This window comes from Trachypithecus francoisi, unplaced genomic scaffold, assembly GCF_009764315.1.
Source record: "Trachypithecus francoisi isolate TF-2019V2 unplaced genomic scaffold, Tfra_2.0 Lachesis_group17, whole genome shotgun sequence".
NCBI lineage: Eukaryota > Metazoa > Chordata > Mammalia > Primates > Cercopithecidae > Trachypithecus > Trachypithecus francoisi.
Genome location: NW_022681462.1, coordinates 2,996,708 through 3,017,803, shown reverse-complemented (window position 1 = coordinate 3,017,803; position 21,096 = coordinate 2,996,708). Strand labels below are relative to the sequence as shown.

The 21,096-nt window shown below is 41.0% G+C and overlaps 2 protein-coding genes across 9 annotated transcripts in view; one reads left to right on the top strand and one right to left on the bottom strand.

Annotated features, from left to right (window-relative positions):
• MRPL30 (mitochondrial ribosomal protein L30) overlaps positions 1 to 21,096 on the bottom strand; it is a 40,492-nt gene that overhangs the window by 10,269 nt on the left and 9,127 nt on the right. The window contains exons 1-4 of one of the 6 annotated variants that reach the window (XM_033238995.1): positions 6,550 to 6,649; positions 2,616 to 2,749; positions 1,964 to 2,118; positions 731 to 808 (exon numbers count right to left, since the gene is read on the bottom strand). In XM_033238995.1, coding sequence (XP_033094886.1) covers positions 731 to 781 — 51 coding nt within the window. In that variant the 5' untranslated portion in view covers positions 782 to 808; positions 1,964 to 2,118; positions 2,616 to 2,749; positions 6,550 to 6,649. Of the gene's footprint in view, positions 1 to 730; positions 809 to 1,963; positions 2,119 to 2,615; positions 2,750 to 6,549; positions 6,672 to 21,096 lie in introns of those variants that run through there. The other 5 variants (XM_033238996.1, XM_033238994.1, XM_033238997.1 and 2 more) reach the window with 5 other exon arrangements.
• Positions 6,672 to 16,424, top strand: MITD1 (microtubule interacting and trafficking domain containing 1). 3 transcript variants are annotated; one of them, XR_004443921.1, is made up of 8 exons: positions 6,772 to 6,968; positions 11,357 to 11,458; positions 11,858 to 11,946; positions 13,756 to 13,892; positions 13,973 to 14,059; positions 14,749 to 14,864; positions 15,787 to 15,847; positions 15,927 to 16,424. XR_004443921.1 is itself a non-coding variant. In XM_033238991.1 (7 exons), the coding sequence occupies exons 1-7, from the start codon at positions 6,818 to 6,820 to the stop codon at positions 16,020 to 16,022; spliced, it is 750 nt and encodes a 249-aa protein (XP_033094882.1). In that variant the 5' UTR covers positions 6,672 to 6,817; the 3' UTR covers positions 16,023 to 16,424. The 3 variants fall into 3 exon arrangements, 2 of the variants coding, with proteins under 2 accessions (XP_033094882.1, XP_033094883.1); XM_033238991.1 differs by lacking the exon at positions 11,858 to 11,946 and having other exon boundaries at positions 6,672 to 6,968; XM_033238992.1 differs by lacking the exons at positions 11,858 to 11,946; positions 13,973 to 14,059 and having other exon boundaries at positions 6,672 to 6,968.

The following is a 21,096-nucleotide window of genomic DNA, read 5'->3' as shown; positions in this document are numbered from 1 at the left end:
TTTGAGGCGGAGTCTCGCTCTATCGCCCAGGCTGGAGTGCAGTGGCCAGATTTCGGCTCACTGCAAGCTCCGCCTCCCGGGTTTTATGCCATTCTCCTGCCTCAGCCTACTGAGTAGCTGGGACCACAGGCGCCCGCCACCTCGCCCGGCTAGTTTTTTGTATTTTTTAGTAGAGACGGGGTTTCACTGTGTTAGCCAGGATGGTCTCGATCTCCTGACCTTGTGATCCGCCCGTCTCGGCCTCCCAAAGTGCTGGGATTACAGGCTTGAGCCACCGCGCCCGGCCTAATTCTAGATCTTTAGGGATAAAACAGCAGTTAAACCATAAATAAACAAGATGAACTCTCAATATCCAAAAAATATCGAACAGGAACTGGTGAAAGAACTTAACTTTGGGTGGCTGGGACAGGTGGATCACAAGGTCAGGAGTTGGAGACCAGCCTGGCCAATATGGTGAAACCCCCGAGTATATGAAAAATACAACAATTAGCCAGGCGTAGTGGCAGACACCTGTAGTCCCAGGTACTCGGAAGGCTGAGGCAGGAGCATTGCTTGAACTCGGGAGGTGGAGACTACAGTGAGCCCAGATAGCGCCAGGGCACTCCAGCCTGGGCAACGGAGTGAGACTCCATCTCAAAAAAAAAAGAACTTAACTTGCCTTGTAATGAATTAAAAAAAAAAAAAATCATAAGGGGTGGAAAAAGACAAATTCTTGAAAAGAAGCACTTACCTGTAGTCTGCCCGGGGGCCTCTGAACTACTAAGCGCAAAATCCCAGCCATAAGTGCAGTGACTGCTCTCTTTAGAGGCTGTAGGAAGTAGGAAGCAGACCCAAGAGTCAACTATGTCCTGGAAATGAACAGGTTTTCCCTTCTCTAGTATTAAAAAATTAAGCAGCAAATTAATTGTAAACTTGACTTAACAGTAAACCATATTGGTTATTTTAATACAATAAGGGCATGAATTAATTTATACATATTTTATTCAACCACAGGTAGTAATTATACACATTAACCACAACCCATTTTCACCAAATGAGTCAGACCTAGACTGATTCCACAAAACTACTATCATTTTAAAGTGTCTTCTTCAACAATGAAGGCAGATAAAGAATACTTTGCCACAGAATCACAGAAAATTAAAGAGCCTGAAGGGACTGAAGAAATCTCAACTCCTATTAGAACTGACTGCCCACATCCTTACTTTATGAATGAGGATCATGAATTCCAGAAAGTTCAATGATTTATCCAAGGGCATTCAGTTATCAATAAAGTATGTGGTCTGGAATCCCATTTTCCTAATTTCTAGGCGAGTGCATTTTCACTAAACCATAACACCTTTCTGTTAAAAAGTGGAATTTTTATTTGTTTTTTTTTTTTAACTATTTTCAATGCACACGCATTGCTTCTATAACCTAAAAAGGTCATATTTATTTAATCAGACACAAAACAACTGTAGCCTACTATACTGACTTATACTGAAAGCAGAAAGATTAAGTTTATGAACTACATGTATATGTTTGACAGGTTACTTAATTCGTGCATTACAATTTTTCCCCCAGAAAAGAAGAAATGCAAATGAGTGATTCTACAAAGCACCTAAAACAGTACATGGCATGGGGGAAGCCCTCAATAAATGGTAGTTTTTATTATTATTAAATTATTACAAAGCTAATAAGAATACTCTTAAAAGTATTCTTAAAAGCAGTCCTCAACCTTTTTGGCACTGGACCAGTTTCATGGAAGACAATTTTTCCATGGATAGGGAGAGGTGGCAGGGAAGGTTTCAGGATGAAACTGTTCACCTCAGATCATCAGGCATTAGATTCTCCTAAGGAGAATGCAACCTAGATCCACTGCATGCACAGTTTACAACAGCGTTCACACTCCTATGAGAATCTAATGCTGGACTGCTCTGACAGGAGGCTGAGCTCAGGTGGTAATGCTCACTCAACCGCAGCTCACTTCCTGCTGTGCCACCTGGTTCCTAGCTGGCCAGCAAATGGTCTGGGTCTGAGGCCTGGGATTTGGAGCCTTCTGCTCTAACACACTAAAATAGGTTAAGTGTTGTAATTCAGTGTCCCGCAGATTCTAGTTCACTCAAGTTCTGCAAGTCTTTCCTGTGATGTGGATAAAGCAATGGAACTGTGAGTATCAATGCAAGACGTCTCCTGAAAAGAGCCAGACCTCAGAAATATTCCTCAGCAATGGAACCTATCTAATGCTAAATTATTTTATCAGACTTCCTCGTATCAAGGTTAGGTATTAATCCAACATATTTAGCTTCACACTTTATAAAAAATCTTTCTGATCACTTAGATCTCAACAAAATCCTAACTGGACTTCTGCTTCCATTCCAATTCCCCTAATATCTTTTTTGTATATCAGCAATAAATCATCTCATTAAATCTTAGATCATATCGCTCTGCTCAAAAATCTTCCAGAGAGCCAGGATTCTCACTGTCGAAGTGGGAAGTTACATATAAGCAAGAGCGGAAGGCTACAATGATCCTTACATACCTTATAATGTTTAGCTTAATAGAGATATTGAGGGATTAGAAATAATAATAGATAGGCATACACACATGGGTTAGCTCTGTCAGCTGAGAGGACTTACAGCAATAGCACTCAGTGGCAATGAGCACGCCCGGTGCCCAGATCTTGGCTGCCGTCTTTAATAAAAGGAACCAGTGCTCCTTTGAGAAATGGCTGATTATGTCTGGAGCACTTTGTAATGCCAGAAAGGAACTACTGGAAAAAACATAATGACGGGGGTATGTCAAAGGAACACTGGAGTCAATTGTAGCCAAAGCTGGAACAATTTCAGCAACAAAATAAGTTACAAAGTATTACTGGCTTAGAACCCAAACCAAAATAAATAAATAAATAAACAACCCTAAGTTCATACTAATATAAATAAGTGAATAAGTTAATGAGAAAGAACAAATATCCCATTCAGAAGAATTCCAAATAATTTATGTAGGTACTCTCTACTCAAGGAGGTGGAGCAAAACTATTCATTCCTTAAGTGTGGGCTACGCTTAATGACTTGCTCCCAAAGAGTACAGGACAGAAAAGGGGAAAAATAACATTAGAGAAAGCTGACAAAGACTTTCTCAGCCAGGTGATTAAGGTTAATTAACATCAACACTGGCCAGGCCCGGTGGCTCAAGCCTGTAATCCCAGCACTTTGGGAGGCCGAGACGGGCGGATCACGAGGTCAGGAGATCGAGAGCATCCTGGCTAACACGGTGAAACCCCGTCTCCACTAAAAAAAATACAAAAAGCTAGCTGGGCGAGGTGGCGGGCGTCTGTAGTCCCAGCTACTCGGGAGGCTGAGGCAGGAGAATGGCGTAAACCCGGGAGGCGGAGGGTGCAGTGAACTGAGATCTGGCCACTGCACTCCAGCCCGGGCGACAGAGCGAGACTCCGTCGCAAAAAAAAAAAAAAAAAAAAAAAATCAACACTGATAAAAGCCAAATTGATGGCAGGCACCTTTGGTATGAAGGAATGAGAATGGCCCTTTATCTCTATGGTCTTCCCTCCAAAAACTCATAACCCTACTCTAACAGAAAAACATCAGAGTCCAATTGAGGGACACCATACAAAATACCTGACCAGTATCTTCCCAAATACCTAACTGCCTCAAAACTGTCCATGACATCAACAACAAGGAAAGTCTGAGAAACTGTCACAGTTAAGAGGAGCCTAAGGAAGAAGTCATGACCATTAAATGTAATGTGGTATCCTGGAATAGTAAAAGGACATTTGGCAAAAACTAAGTAAATCTAAATAAAGTATGGACTTTAATAACATATCTATATTGGTTCATCAATTGTACACAGGTATACCAAACATGTAAGGGGAAACAGCGTAGCATATATAGGAAGTCTGTACCATCTTCACAACTTCTTTGAAAATCCAAAACTATTCAAAAATAAAGTTTATGAAAAAATTAAAACCTCCAATGCTTGTCCATTTCGATCACAGTGAAAACCAAATTCTTTTTTTTTGAGACGGAGTCTTGCTTTGCAGCCCAGGCTGGAGTGCAGTGGCCCAATCTTGGCTCACTGTAACCTCTGCCTCCTGGGTTCAACGGATTCTCCTGCCTCGGCCTGCTGAGTAGCTGGGATTACAGGTACGCGCCACCACCTCGGGCTAATTTTTCTATTTTTAGTGGACATGGGTTTCGCCATGTTGGCTAGGCTGGTCTCGAACTCCTGACCTCAGGTGATTCGCCCGCCTGGCCTCCCAAAGTGCTGGGGTTACAAGCGTGGGCCACCACGCCCGGCTCTAATTCTTTTTTTTTTTTTGAGGCGGAGTCTCGCTCTGTCACCCAGGCTGGAGTGCAGTGGCCGGATCTCAGCTCACTGCAAGCTCCGCCTCCCGGGTTCACGCCATTCTCCTGCCTCAGCCTCCCGAGTAGCTGGGACTATAGGCGCCCGCCACCTCGCCCGGCTAGTTTTTTGTATTTTTTAGTAGAGACGGGGTTTCACCGTGTTCGCCAGGATGGTCTCGATCTGACTTCGTGATCTGCCCGTCTCGGCCTCCCAAAGTGCTGGGATTACAGGCTTGAGCCACGGCGCCCGGCCACCTCGGCTCTAATTCTTAATCCTCACCCTCATGTCTTTGTAGTACACCACTGCCAACCTTCCCCACCTCCAGGACTCAATCTCCAATTACCCTCTTGCTCTACCCACTAGACATGCTGCCCCCTTGTTTGATCTAGAACTAGTCAAGCAGGCATGCTCCCTTTGACTACTCCCTCTCCTGGAATGATTCTGATACTTACATGGCTAATTTCCTTACCTTTTTCAATTTTTCGCTCAAATCTCACCTTTTCAATGAGGTCTACCCAGATTACATCATTTGACATTTTCACCCATACCTCAACTGTCAACACTTCCAATTCCTCTCTTTTCTTTCTATCGTGCGTATCTTCTAACGTAACTTAATGATCTGTTAGGTTTGTTGTTTGGTGCATGTCTATTCAATACCATGCTAATTCCATAGGAAAGGCGTTTTTAGATTTTGTTGTTTTGGGTCTGTTATATTCACAGAAGTATCCCAAGCATCTATGTAAAGTGGTATCTGCCCTACAGCAGGCACATAATATTTTTTTTTGCAGAATAACTGAAATTTAAATATTTACAGACTACTGAAGGTGTGATAGTCAAAAGTTGCAAATTTTAGAGTCTCGCTAAGTTCCTGGTATTGAACTCAGACTCAAGGAATCCTCAATTTTCCCAGTAATTGGAGCTAGGTGTCACCACGTTTGACTCAAGGAATACGTTTATTTTATTTTATTTTTTTGAGACGGAGTCTCGCTCTGTAGCCCAGGCTGGAGTGCAGTGGCGCCATCTCGGCTCACTGCAAGCTCCGCCTCCCGGGTTCATGCCATTCTCCTGCCTCAGCCTCCCCAGTAGCTGGGACTACAGGCCCCCGCCACCACGCCCGGCTAATTTTTTGTATTTTTAGTAGAGACGGGGTTTCACTGTGTTAGCCAGGATGGTCTCGATCTCCTGATCTCGGTCCTCCCGCCTCGGCCTCCAGAAGTGCTGAGATTACAGGCATGAGCCACCTCGCCTGGCAAGGAATACGTTTTAATAAAGTACAAGTTACTGTCTCCTACTGTAAAACAGGAAAATACCAGGCATCACAGAAGTATGATCCCATTTCTATTTTTTTAAATGTGAACGTGTCTATTTACAGAAAAATTCTGGAAGGTTGTCAGAAAAGCATTAATATACACCTGGGGGTATGAAGAAAGGTGTTTTTCCTCCCCCACACCGACCGATAGTTCTTTTGTCTTTTTACAATGACCATGCATGCAACAGGAACGGTAAAAAGCGATTTCTTTTTCTAAACCGTCAATGTATATAATTATTAAAGGGAGAAAAACACTTCTGAAATGTAAAACATAGAATCACTCTTGCAGAGATACCAGAGATCTCTGAAGGCTGGAAGCGTGTCTCTTCTCTGCACTCCTAGTGCCTAACAAGCAGTAGGCAGCCCTCATTACTGCCTCCTGGCAAAAGGGCAGAACAAACAGCTTTTGGTAAGACTCGATCAAAATGGTAACAAATCACAATTTTAATACAATGGCAAATATTCTAACTGCCAACTCTGGGATGTTTGCATTACAAAATGAAGCAATACAAAAATAAAGACAATTTTCTATCTTCATTACAAAAAAAAAAAAAAGCAACCCTCATCCCCAATGGCAACCCTAAATTATCAATAAAGCACAGAAAATGCTGCTTGGGTTCCCTTTCCCAAGCTGTCCAGCCTCGGCGGCTCCGTCCTTGAGCTCCCGAGTCTGGGCCCAAAAAGCCGCGTGGCCCTGGATCCCGCGAATTGGGAAACGGGGGGATCCTGCAGGCCAATGGCCTTAAGGGAGCCAATGTGACGGGATCTGGCGCAGACCCATTTAGGTTGCCGTAACCTGCCAACTCAGAACGCAATGGGGAAAATCAATTAGGATCTGCAGAGGGCTCCCGGATACACCTTGCGAAGAATGCCGCACTCTCGGCCACTAATTCCCCACTCACCAGCACCCGCTAAACGTTCAGCCTGAACTTTTCCACCGAAGGGAAGCAGAACAGAGGAAGAGCTACCAAGTGCTACACTCAAAGCCTGCCGTCGCAGTGAGTGCGACCTGCACACTAGGGCATTTTTGTTCCGACGAAATCCCTCCCCCTCAGGCAAGTCCCTAGAAAGAGAGCGCAGGCGCCTGGGTGTCACATGACCACTTCCCGGAAGCGCGGCAGACCCGCTTAACTTCAGCCTGGGTTGAGGTGGAGGAGAATTCCCGGAATAATGGCGAAGTCCGGGCTGGGGCAGGATCCTCACAGCACAGCTGCAGCCACTGTGCTCAAGCGGGCGGTAGAACTAGATTCGGAGTCGCGGTATCCGCAGGCTCTGGTGTGTTACCAAGAGGGGATTGATCTGCTCCTGCAGGTTCTGAAAGGTGAGCAATGAGGCAAGGCGGGGAGGACCTGAGGAAAAGGGGCTGGTTCCTGCTGTGTCTGGGGTGAAGTGAATGAGTTAATAAACGATTCTTCCGCACCACGAAGCAGCAGTTAAATACAGAAGGTGGGATATTCTATAGGACAACTGGGCCGCTTTCCTTTAGACCTTTAGTAGATTGATGTCATCTAGAAAAGGTGGGGAGGCTACTAGTCTAGATTTTAAAAGACTTAAGAGATAGAACCCAGTGTAATATATAAGCTTTGATAGGACCTGGGTTTGTACGAACTTTGAAAGACATTTTTGGATCTATTAGAAAAGTTTGAATATAGATTGGGTGACATTAAAATTATTTTCTTAGGCAATATGATTTTTTTTCCCGAAAACTATCCTAAATTTTTAGGGATGCAGACCAAAGTGTTTTAGAAAGAGATGCTATGACGTCTTTAGTTAATTTTCCTTAAGCAAAAATTTTTTTAAAATCGAAGCTCTATTTGAGCAAAAATGCTAATTTTAAAAATCTAGGTGATGGGTAATAAGGGTGTTTATTATACGATTGTTTTTAATTTTCTGTTTAAATATCTGCATTTAAAGCAAGCCAAAGTAAAATTATGTAGCGGCAGAAGAAGAAAAGTTTTTCTTAAACGGATGAAGTTCGGTGTGAGAAATGCCCAGGGCTGTGGAGGGGACAGTGAGACTTTTCCTATTACTTAGTTATTCAATGTTGAGAAATACCCAAATATTCCTTAACACCCAGCACAACCCTGGCTCACAGCAGACACTCAATATTTATGTATTAAATTGATAAGATCAACTCCTGCTCCCCAACCTATTGACACTCCCAGTCTGGACTAAGCTCCCTCTGTGCTTTCTAGTTTAACCTTCTTATAATTAAAGTGTTACTGAAGCTTTGAGGCAGCAGAGGGAAGCCCTTCATAGTTTGGTGCTTTGGTCAAAACTATAAACTCTACCTTGCCTGGGGCATTATCTGATGATAATGATGACAGTGGCAACAGCAGTAGGGGTAGCTATCACGTTTCAGTGCTGAGTGCCAGGCATCGCAGAGAACATTAAAAGTATGATCCCGTTTCATCCGTACCAATTGCCTTATCAAGTAGGAGTTGATGGTGTTCTCGCTTTACAGCATAAAAAATATTGTTCGCTTTCAAGTTCTGCCACTAGGAGGTGGTAGAGTCAAAGTCAGAGCCCAAGGCCTGTGTATACTGAATCCCAGAAGAGAGATGGTGTACTGTGTTGGTCAGGCGGAACACTGCTCAAGTTTTGGCTGCACCAGGAATCTGAAGCAGGAGAATCACAGTTCTTCTCTAGTGTGCTTCATTGATCCAGTAGAGGTTACATGTAACATGACATAGATGGGTTAAGACCAAAATGCAAATAGCGCTAATAAAGGCAATAAGTGCCAGGAGAGAGATATCTATAGATAGGCACAATGAGGATTTCAACAGTTAAAGGTCATGGGAGGGTGGAAAGGTAGAGGTGGAGTTTGACTGGGGCTTTGGAGGAAAAAATTTCAGAAGTCAGAAATTCATCTAAGAGTCTTCAAATTCCTGTGCTGTCTTGCCAAATAAGTAGTTTGGTTGAGCACGTGTCTGAAGAGGAAGAGTGAGAAGTAAAGTTTAAAGGTCGATAGGGGCTTCGATCACATTGTGAATGCCTTGACTACCAGGAGATTTTAACTCATTCCACAGGCAAGGAGAAACCATTTAAGGTTTTTACAAAGGAGTAACATAATTGGAGTTGCATTTCAGCGCTTGTCTCTTTCAGGAATGTGCTCTTTTCTCACAGATACTTATTTGCATGGCACACTCTCTCCTATTCCAGGCCTTTACACAAATATCACCTTCTTTGTGAGGCTTTCCCAGACCTCCAGTGTAAAATTATAACCCCATCCCCGTACTCCCTGTCCTCCATTATTTTATTTGATAGCACTTATCTCAGTCTAATATACATGTTTTACCAACTTATTTTTATTGTTCTCTTTCTTCCTGCTTGAACAATAGAGGAGAATTGTGTCTGTTGTATTAACTGCTGTATCCACAGCACTTAGAACAGTGCCTGGCATGTCGTTAGTTCTCAATAAATATTTCTTGAATAAAGGACTGAATATGGCAAGGATGTAAAGTAGATATTAACCTGTAGAGACTGAAGTTAAGCAGACCAATTAAGGAGCTCCTGCTGGAATCAAAATAAGAGGTGAGTATAGCCATTATAGAAAACAGTATGGAGATTCCTCAAAAAATTAAAAAGAGAACTACCATATGATCCATCAATCCCATTACTGGGTATATATCCAAAGGAAATGAAATCATGACATTGAAGAGGTATTTGTACTCCCATGCTTACTGTAGCACTATTCATAATAGCCAAGATAGGGAATCAATCCAAGTGTCTATCAGCAGATGAATAGATAAAGAAAATGTGGTACATATATATAGTACTGTTCAGCCATAAAAATTGAAATCCTGTCATTTGTGACATGGACAAACTTGTAGGAAATTGTTAAGTGAAATTAGCCAGACACAGAAAGACAAATACCACATGATCTCACTCATATGTGGAATCTGAAAAAGTTGATAGAGAAGTAGAGAGTAGAATAGTGGTTACCAGAAGCTGGGAAGGGCAGGGGGTAGGAGGAATGGGGAGAGGTTGGTCAAAGGGTACAAAACTACAGTTAGATGCCAGGCACAGTGGCTCATGCTTGTAATCCCAGTACTTTGGGAGGCCGAGGTGGGCAGATCACTTGAGGTCAGGAGTTCGAGACCAGCCTGGCCAACATGGTGAAACCCTGTCTCTCTTAAAAAAAAAAAAAATACAGTTAAATAAGAGGAATAAATTCCGGTGTCTTATTACACAATAGGGTGACTATAGTTAATAATGTGTTGTATGTTTCAACATAGCTAGAATGAAGGATTTTCAAGGTTCTTACCACAAAGAAACTAAATATTTGAGATGACACATATGCTAATTACCCTGATTTGATCATTACCTTTACCAAGTGGTCAAAGTTAATATCACCAGTAGTAAGACACATAAACATCACGTACCCACTGAGCGAGGTACATCACCTGTGATTTTCTTGCCAAAAAATGCATAAACCAAGTCTAATCATGAGAAAACATCAGACCATCCAAAACAAGAGACATTCTGCAAAAAGAACTGACCAATATTATTCCTAAATGTCCAGGTCATAGAAGGCAGAGAAAGATTAAGGAACACAGATTGGAGGAGACTAAGGACACATAACTAAATGCAATATGGGATCTAGACCAGAAAACACTTTCATTAGTGGAAAAATTGGTGAAATTCAAATAAGGTTTGTAGATGAGTTCATAGGATTGTTTCAGCGTTAATTTCCTAGCTCTAATATTTGTAGTATGGCTTGTAATATGTTAACATTAGGAGAATCCAGGTGAAGGAGGTATCTGTACCATTTCTGCAACTTTTCTGTAAATATAAAATTAACTCAAAATGTTTTTTAAAATGAGAGATTAAAATGAAATTATTAGCTGGGCACTGTGGCTCACGCCTGTAATCCCAGCACTTTAGGAGGCCGAGGCGGGCGGATCACCTGAGGTCAGGAACCAGGCTGACCAAAACATGGTGAAACCCCATCTCTACTAAAAACACAAAAACTAGACAGGCATGGTGGTGGGTGCTTGTAGTCCCAGCTACTTAGGAGGCTAAGAGAATTGCTTGAACCGGGAGGTGGAGGCTGCAGACAGCCGAGGTCGTGCCACTGCACTGCAGCCTGGGTGACAGAACGAGGCTCCTTCTCAAAATAAACAAAAAATGAAATTATTATGGAAAATATAAGCGATGTTGAAAGGAAAGAAGGGAAGGAACAAGAAGTGATTTGTTGACTGATTTGGGAGAATGGGTGCTTGGAGTAAAACTTTATGATCATGTATATTCAAAAATAACATTTTTGTGGTAGCTGGAAAAATGTGCATTATATAATGGGGAGGTCTGGAAGAGTAGCTGGTTTTGTGGAAGATAAATTTTTTTTTTGCTATCTTTTAATTATGCAAAAACTTCAAACTTGTGGGTAATGAGGATAAAATAGTGCTCAGACATGAGTTTGACATGTAATGAGCCACCTTTCATCCCACCAGATTTGGTGTCCCAGAGATGAGACATAGTGTCAAGCGTTCCCACTCCCAAACCAAGCTGCATCACATGCTTCGTGTAAATATGAAGGTCTTGGATGTTCAAGCCAAATCTGAGCTTATCGTGTGTATTTGAGGACTGAGGCAAATCATACTAAAGGATAGGATATTTGTAGAAAACTTGAGAAACTGAAAACAATGCCCAAATTAAATAGAAAAATTGTTTTGATACTTTCTAAGATATATATTTTTAAATTTGTAGGTACCAAAGATAATACTAAGAGATGTAATCTCAGAGAAAAAATTTCCAAATACATGGACAGAGCGGAAAACATAAAGAAGTACTTGGAGCAAGAAAAAGAAGGTAAAGAGGCTGTTTTAGAAAACATATCCATAAACGACTAGATCGTCCATTCACCCAGTGTCTCTGTCTCCTGCCCTTTGGAGCTCTGTGTGGTCTGGACCAGTTGTCCCTGGGAGCTTACAGAATTTAATCTGCGTTTCCACTCCCATATAGGAGTTGTTCTTAATTGTTTTTTTTTTTTTAGTTGGGGGTGGGAATGTCAGACATCCCTTTGACCTTTGAACATCCGATGAAAGCTATACGTACTGGAGAACGTTACATGCCATTTTTAAGGGGTTCACAAATCCCTATGAAGCTTATGTGTGGACCCTATGTTAAGAAATACTACAGAGGAATACTGAATGTAAATTGTGTATTTTATTTATATTTCCCTTTATGAAATGACCAAAATCATGAAAGAAGCTAAAGAAACTCCTGGGATTTCCCTCAGATTTTGTTGTGAATCAAAACACCTCAGGAGTTAAGCATTCCTAATGATTAGAGGTCAGGTAGGTATTGTTCCCTATTGATTATGAGTTCCCTGCTCCTAAGCATCCAGTTTACAAATGTCTGTAAATGGCCATATCCACCCTTACCTGAGTGCATACTTGCTGCTTTCTATAGCCAAAGGTACTGCTGCCCTGAAAAGCCAGTGCCCCCAGGCCCCAGGCTTCCTCTCTGTACTTTCTACACCCCTTTCCCCATCTCTTCCTGCTATTCTGTACCAGTACATACCCTGGGGATCCCCCACTGAGCTCCTTTGTTCAGTACGAATAAAATTGTGTTTCCTTCACCCCAATTTGAAATTTAGAATGAAATTTTACTCCAAAACGTTGATGAAATATAGCACCTTCAGCATTGTGGTGTTGAGTACATGGCATTAAATTAACCTCTCTGTGGCTATCTTGGCTTAAAAAACAAGACATAGTTGCCAACATTATCTCTGTGGAAATATTTGGAACAGAATCCAAACTACTGATTTTTAAACAAAGTGTAAAGTATAATTTAGGGGCTACCATATAACGTATAATTTAGGGACTAGCATTAGGGGTCTTTTTTTTTTTCTGAGACGGAGTCTCGCTCTGTCGCCCAGGCTGGAGTGCAGTGGCACGACCTTGGCTCATTGCAACCTCTGCCTCCTGGGTTCAAGCAATTCTCCTGTCTCAGCCTCCTGAGTAGCTGAGACTACAGGCACCCGCCACCATGCCTGGCTCATTTTTGTATTTTTAGTAGAATCGAGGTTTTGCCATATTGGTCAGGCTGGTCTCTAACTCCTGACCTCAGGTGATCCTCCCACCTCGGCCTCCTAAAGTGCTGAGTTTACAAGTGTGAGCCACTGCGCCCAGCCAGGGGTTGTATTTTTTTAAAACCTTAAAGGTTTCTGATAACTTTTCAATGTTCATTTTGAATTAACAAAAGCAGTAGATCTATCTTATTGATCCTGTGACATCCCAGTCTTTAGCTTGGGTTATTAAGAAGTACTGTAAATTTCTGTTTAAAACTCTACACGTGCCAAGAAAGACTTCGAACTCCATATTATACTGTATTCATGTTTTTTCTTTTTTCTTTTTTTTTCAGGCAGAGTCTTGCTCTGTTGCCTAGGCTGGAGTGCAGTGGTGTGATCTCAGCTCACTGTAACCTCCACCTCCTGTGTTCAAGTGATTCTCCTGCCTCAGCCTCCCAAGTAGTTGGGATTACAGGCGCCTGACATCATGGCTGGCTACTTTTTATATTTTTAGTAGAAGCGGGGTTTCACCATGTTGGCCAGGCTGGTCTCGAACTCCTGACCTCAAATGATCTACCTACCTCGGCTTCCCAAAATGCTGGGATTACAGGCGTGAGCCACCGCGCCCTGCCCTGCATTCATGTTTAATACTCACTTTAGTTATTAGATTACAAGACATAAAAAGACAAGTCTGAAGAGAAGGACCAGAGAGCCACTGAGTTATAGTATGTGGTGCTACCTATGGTGACAGGAAGTTATTGGATACCTTTATACATACACTACTCCCTTCAACAAACTGCCTGGTCTATAGGATCCGGCTCAAGGACCTGTTCCAGGAAACCTCTGGATTTTCCCCCTTGCCTAGCCTCTGTGAAGGCAGAAATCACTAATGTAATGGTTTGCCTCAAATACGTTTGTGTGCGTAACATCCTGCAATGTGTATGATATTTAGTAGGCATTCAGTAAGTATTTGCTGAATGAATACGTGAAAAAAATTAATGTGTATCTGATGCAGATTAATCACTATATATAAAATATAAAATGTTTAAAAAAAATGGTCACTGGTTTTACTCTTGAAGCCTGTGTTTTATAGATGGAAAATATCACAAGCAAATTAAAATAGAAGAGAATGCAACAGGTTTCAGTTATGAGTCACTTTTTCGCGAATATCTTAATGAGACAGTTACAGAAGTTTGGATAGAAGATCCTTATATTAGACATACTCATCAGGTATGTGAACGTACTAAAATATAATGAAATACTATATTCAATGCACTAAGTTAGTAATAATCCATTCTAATGTCTTTTAGCTGTATAACTTTCTTCGATTTTGTGAGATGCTTATTAAGAGACCATGTAAAGTAAAAACTATTCACCTTCTCACCTCTCTGGATGAAGTAGGTACCTGAAAGCACTTACTCTTTCTTAATTTATTAACTTTATTCAGTTACAAGATGTAGTCCCGTCAAGGAAAACACAGATGCAGTGCTTCAGCTAGATTTATTTCCTTGGGAATTAACTTATTATCTAACAGAATGCATAGCATGTCATGAAAAAATGTTACTGATATTAGGATGCTGATTTTGTATTTGGCCACTTTGCTAAATGCGCTTATTCAAATAGTTTTTAGTTTAGTCTCTTGGATATTCTAGGAGGCAATCACACTGTCTGCACTATGGAAAATTTTGTTGCTTTACCAATTATTGTATCTGGGGGTTGGTAGCATGATGTGGTAGTGGGCATCTCTATCTTGATTTTGACTTAAAATAGGAACGCTTCTAAATAATTATGACTTCTACGATTGATTTCAGAAGAAGTCAGCTCCACCTGGATGACTAAAACTATTCCAAACTACATTTAAGGAGACAGGATGGAGTTATGTTCACATTAGAAAAGAAAATTATGTTGATAAAAACAATTGCTCTTTAAACTACCTCCATTGTTTAGTTGCTTGAGATAGTAGACATTGACACGAGTATAGAACATTTCCATCTTAATCCACCTATGATACAGATTGTGTAGCTTAGGGATAGTTTAAGATAACAATAATAACTGAGGCAGATAATTGTATTTTTGCAATTAACAGGGCACTGAGCAAGTGCAGCAAAGTAGGGGCCTGCAAGAAATAGAAGAGTCACTCAGGAGTCATGGAGTGCTGTTGGAAGTGCAGTACTCTTCTTCAATACATGACCGAGAAATTAGGTTCGTCTACAATAATGTTTTAATTTTTATGCAGTCGATATATACTTAAAAAATTTTAAAAATTTTATATAATTGCATATATTTAATATTTATTATAAATATTTAAAATTCAAAAAAACCTCCATGTAGTCATTTTTCACTTTTGAGAAGAAAAAAAACACTTGGCTTACTTTTGGACAAAGTAAGCCAAGTGCTTTTGTGTGAGTTTAATATTTCCTAATGGAGTAATATTTACATATTCTGTGTCATAGAGAAAAAGAGAATACTTTTCTGTCTACTCAACTGTATATATAGTGTTATGTTATTAGGATAATTTATTTTCTAGTGAACTGAATATTTACTTATTGTGGCTTTACTTCTTATGGGTTATTAAATATTCTAGTAGGCATGACAATTTGCTGCGTCTATAAGAAAACAGAATATGCGGTTATTTCAGTGATATCTTCCTTTTGTTTAGCACAGTGGTTATATGTTTATAGCAAGGGCACTCAGTTTTAATAAAAACTTAATCACAAACGAAATATGCAAAACATGAAAATGCAGCTGCTGTAGTTGAAGCAGAGGTCAGGGCCCAGGGCTCCTCCTGCATATTCCCCATCTCTAGGTAGGGGAACTCTTGAAACACCACCAGTTGCCCTGAATACACTTTGCCACCACTTGTTAGCAGAACACGAAAAAGTTTGATGAACAAGCTGAAATTCAAGGTTAAACTATCAGATAATCAAATCAATTGATTGTGTCTATGACTGTTTTCACTGTGGGCACAGCTCATAACGAACCCCAGGTTTGATTCAACTCAAGCCACTGGAGGAAGTGGTTTGCTTTGTTAGGGGGAAATTTTGCTGACACTTAATACACTACAGCTCTATTAATAGTTTGACTTTAATGTCTTGAATATAATACTATATACTAATTTCAACAGGTTCAACAATGGATGGATGATTAAGATTGGAAGGGGACTTGATTATTTTAAGAAACCACAGGTAGGATATAATCTCATGAGTATATGTGTAGCACTGTTTTTGTGTCATTTTTAATGATACTCTTTTCTTCTCTTCTTAGAGTCGTTTTTCCCTTGGATATTGTGATTTTGATTTAAGACCATGTCATGAAACAACAGTGGACATTTTTCATAAGAAACATACAAAAAATATATGATGGGCAGTAGCCTCATTTGTATTATGTCTATTTTATGTGAATATTGGATTTTTTTTAAAAGATCACTTTTATAATGTATGAATTTAACAACAAACTTTTATATTTCTACTAATTTATGGATCCATCATTCGGTTGTGGGAACAATCCTAAATATTTTTGTAACTGTATTACTCAGTAGATTTACCATGTTTCTTTCAAGTAATACAGCTAATTTAAACATTTTACCTGCTTTTCTGTTACTTGGCTGTGGGAGCATGTCAACAAATAATGAGCATCTGTTAGGAAGATGAATTAGATCTGAATTTTGCCTGTGGGAGTTTTGAGTCCAGGCGGGAAAGACACCATGGATCAGAGTGCCTTTAAAGAGACAGACGCAGCTTGGAGCTTGGGCAACCTGTTTCTGCAAAAAAAAAAAAAAAGCCAGGCATGGTGGCACCTGCCTATAGTCCTAGCTACATGGGAGGCTGAGGTGAAAGGATCACTTGAGCTTAGGAGGTCGAGGCTGCAGTAAGCTGAGATTGCACCACTGCACTCTAGCCTGGGTGACAGAGCCAGACTGTCTCAAAAAAGAGAAAAAAAAAAAAAAAGACAGATGAGCTTGGGGTCTAATAAACAGGAAAGTAAAATGTTAATTTTGTTACAATTAAGATAATTGTCTTTGGTAAACGTTTACCATCATGCAGTTGTGCAATATTACCTAACTCCATAAAGGCAAATCCACCCATTCAGTTATCCAAATGCATTTTGCAGCTTATTCACTTTGGCTGGCACATTTGTAAAGCCTTGTAGCTTAGAATCAACGTTCTGCGTAAGTTTTCATCCAGATGCCAGTTGTGTGGCTGGAGACAGAATAGATTCCATGGAGACAGGCTGGAAGAGGGGTTGTATGCTAGAGGTAGTGAGTAGTCCACAGCTCAAAGAACATGCTGGCTGGGCACAGTGGCTCACGCCTGTAATCTCAGCACTTTGGGAGGTGGAGGCAGGCGGATCCCCTAAGTCAGGAGTTTGAGACCAGCCTGACCAACATGGAGAAACCCTGTCTTTACTAAAAATACAAAATTAGCTGGCCGTGGTGGCGCATGCGTGTAATTCCAGCTACTCGGGAGGCTGAGGCAGGAGAATTGGTTGAACCCTGGAGGCGGAGGCTGCAGTGAGCGGAGATTGTGCCATTGTACTCCAGCCTGGGCAACAAGAGTAAAACTCCATCTCAAAACAAACAAACAAACAAAAAAACCCCAGCTAAGCTAACATATGTAAGAGGAAAACTATAGTACCAGTGTCCAGTATTGTAGAGTGCACATATAGATGTCACATCTGAGGACTATTCAACAGAGTTACATGGTGTAGAGGACCAAAGGTAGAGACATGGGAACAAGGTTGGACAGAGTGGTCTTGGGCAAGCCTTGGAGACTATGTTTTCCTTTTGTGGGACAGCTGGTAGGTACAAGATGGCATAAAAGGCCAGGAAGGGCTTCCAGAACAGTTCCTGATTTTTTTTTTTTTTTTGAGACGGAGTCTCGCTCTGTCGCCCAGGCTGGAGTGCAGTGGCCGGATCTCAGCTCACTGCAAGCTCCGCCTCCCGGGTTGACGCCATTCTCCTGCCTCAGCCTCCTGAGTAGCTGGGACTACAGGCACCCGCCACTGCGCCCGGCTAGTTTTTTGTATTTTTTAGTAGAGACGGGGTTTCACCATGTTAGCCAGGATGGTCTTGATCTCCTGACCTCGTGATCCGCCCGTCTCGGCCTCCCAAGGTGCTGGGATTACAGGCTTGAGCTGATTTTTTTTTAATGTTTTCAGGTTCAGGTGCTGATAACACTGAATCTGAAAAATTTTAGACTCAAACTAATTTGCTAAGCTTTATCATATGGAAGTTCAGGGTCTCAGGAAAACACCTGAACAAGTGTTGGCCTGATCCGAAGTTCCTTTCTGCAGAGTATCTTAGCTTATCTTGCCTGGTACCTGATGCCACGTAGAAATGGAGTAGCTCTTAATTAAGGTAAGAACATGTGTTAGGCCTCTTTACGTTCATGTTAAAATAACAATTCCGATTTCTAAAGCAGATCAATCTGTTACTATGGAGAATTAGCAATCCACAACCCTGTGCAATTAACTTTTATCCAACTTCTGTAAAAATCCTGGCTAAGACATAGTGATATTTAAAGAAAAGAGTCTACAGACATGCTATCCATTCTAGATATTTGGAGTTCTATCCCAAGATGTAATTAGAGCACCAGAAGCCTACCAGGTACAGCTTAAATATATCAGGAAATGCATAAGAACTATGTGAACAACTATAAGCTTTATGGAAGGATATAAAAGAAAATTAGGGTAACTAGAAAGACAGATTGTATTCCTGAATGGGAAGACTTAATGTCATTTCTCTCTAACTTAATTTATAAATTAAATAACAAAAGAGCAACACCAGGAGACTTGCTTGACCAGCTATAAAGACATAGCTACAATAATTTTCTTAAAAATGTATGGGCATAGGCATGGCCAAATAAATCAGTGGGACAGAATAAAAGAGTCCAGAAACACATTTGAAAGAGAGAAATTGAACGTATAAGAATGAGTATTTAATATATAGTAAAAGTGACATTTTAAGTTAGTGGAGAAAGAACTCAACAAATGGTTGGAAAAAATAACATTAAGGCCTCTGTCTTACTCCGCATAAAGAAATTTTTCTATAATGACGTTGACACCATATAAAGAAATAATTCTAAATGTATTACAGAGCTAATTAATGAAAAATTTATATACATCTATTTTAAAACCCCACTTAATGAACCGAGTATAACAGAAAGCCCCCGAACTGTTAAGAGCAAAAGACTTGGTCATGTAAATATACAAAACTTGAGTAAAAAGGAAACATAAACTAAGTTAAAAAAAATGAGAGATCAAATTTATAAATTATAAAGAGTCAGTATTCCTAATATATAAGGATGATGGCCAGATTTTTGGCAGTGACCTTGACCTGACCTCCTTTAGCCTCCACAAGGACTTGGGCCTTAGAGCTGTCTCTCCTGCTGTACTGCATCGTTCCTATTAGTACACACATCTCGAGCCAGATGCCACCCTATTTTTTCGTTCTTCATGAAAAACTTCTTGAAAGAGTGCTGTTTTTTTTTTTTTTTTTCTTATTTCCTCATCACCTATTCACTTTAACTCACTTCAGTCTGGCTACCGCCCCAAGTACTCCACGGACACCATTTTTGCTAAGGTCAGCAGTGATCTCTGTACCACCATATTCAATGGGCACTTTAAACTCTTGTATCATGTGACCTTTCAGAAGCACTTGACCCAGTTGGCTACTCCCTTCTTGAAACTGTTGACTTTCATGAAACGTATTTTCTTCCTCCATCCTTCTTATATTTTAAATCCTGAAGTTCTCCCAAGCTAGGTAATAGGTAGTAACCTTTTTTTTTTTATTCACACTCTTTCCCTGATTACACAGTAAGTGTTCTTAGTAAAAAGCAATGAAAAGTGCTTCTACCTGATACAAGCAAAAAGGGGTTTATGACAAGAATAGTAGGTAGTTAAGCTATAGACGGAGACATAGAGGTTTTGGAGTGAAAAATCACATCTAGATTCACTACCCAGCACTCATCAGATGACACCCCTGCTGACCCTGATGCAAGGGCTGGATGCAGTAGCCTACATCACTGACATCACATCTAGATTCACTACCCAGCACTCATCAGATGACACCCCTGCTGACCCTGATGCAAGGGCTGGATGCAGTAGCCTACATCACTGACATCACATCTAGATTCACTACCCAGCACTCATCAGATGACACCCCTGCTGACCCTGATGCAAGGGCTGGATGCAGTAGCCTACATCACTGACATCACATCTAGATTCACTACCCAGCACTCATCAGATGACACCCCTGCTGACACTGATGCAAGGGCTGGATGCAGTAGCCTACATCACTGACATCACTGGCATGGAAACTACCACTGCCAGCCTCACTGCCTTCATGACCCCAGAAATTCAGGCCCCCGTCGCTACTTCCAGAGAAGGGTTCTCATCATTCCAGATGTTCTGCATCACTACTGTCTAATTCAAAGTATGGAGCAGTTGCATCTGATTGGCACAGCTTAAGTCATGTGCCCACGCCTGTGCTTCAAGGAAGGCCAGGAAAGAGTAAACTTTTGTTTCCACAGAAGGAAGTAGCCTCTACCTCCTACCAGGTGGAGAGGTCCCCAAACCTATAAGGGGACTCAGATGCTGAATATTTAATAGTTTGAACTTTAGATGAATTATAAAAGTCCAAAATTATTCATTCTCATGACTTAAAGTACTATTTATATGTGGTTAGCCCTCAAAATTATAAATTAAGCCAAGACTTCTCCTTGGAGTTCTTATTCAACTGCCAATGACATCTCAGAAGCACACAAACATTTCACATATAATATACCCCAACCAAACTTTTCATATATACTCCCCATGTATACTCCCATCCATCCAATCTCAAATAAGAAATCTAGGAGTAAAGGCAGGTGCAGTGGTTCACAACTGTAATCTCAGGACTCTGGGAGGCTGAGGCAGGGAGATCACCTGAGGTCAGGAGTTCAAGAACAGCCTGGCCAACATAGTGAAACCTGTCTCCACTCAAAATACAAAAATTAGCCAGGCGTGGTGGTAAAACTACTTGGGAGGCTGAGGCAGGAGGATCACTTGAACCCAGGAGGCAGGGGTTGCAGTGAACTGAGATCATACCTCTGCACTCCAGCCTAGGTGACAGAATAAGACTCTGTCTCAAAAAAATAAGACTATACATGCCATTCTGACTCCTCGCTCATGCCCATATTCAAACATTCAGAACGTTCCGGGGAAACCACTGCAAAACATATCTTGAGTCCATCGGTTTCAGGGGTTACTTGGCCAGATTTCCAGTTTGGAACTCGAAGCCCTTAACACCCTTTGCCTGATGATATCCTCTCTCTGGGGAAACAAATGGTATTACTGCACCAAAGCACATCATATCAGGATTTTTAACCTTTCTCAAAAAATAATTTTCACATGTGGCAACAAGTGCGATATGCTTGAGTCATCTCTTCAAAGTTGT

What these genes read in the sequence shown, in the direction of transcription:
- MITD1 (XM_033238991.1), top strand. Translation starts at nt 6,818, where the DNA reads ATGGCGAAGTCCGGGCTGGGGCAGGATCCTCACAGCACAGCTGCAGCC. An exon ending in GCTCCTGCAGGTTCTGAAAG is followed by an intron (nt 6,969 to 11,356) that starts GTGAGCAATGAG and finishes TTAAATTTGTAG; the next exon opens with GTACCAAAGATAATACTAAG. An exon ending in ATACATGACCGAGAAATTAG is followed by an intron (nt 14,865 to 15,786) that starts GTTCGTCTACAA and finishes TAATTTCAACAG; the next exon opens with GTTCAACAATGGATGGATGA.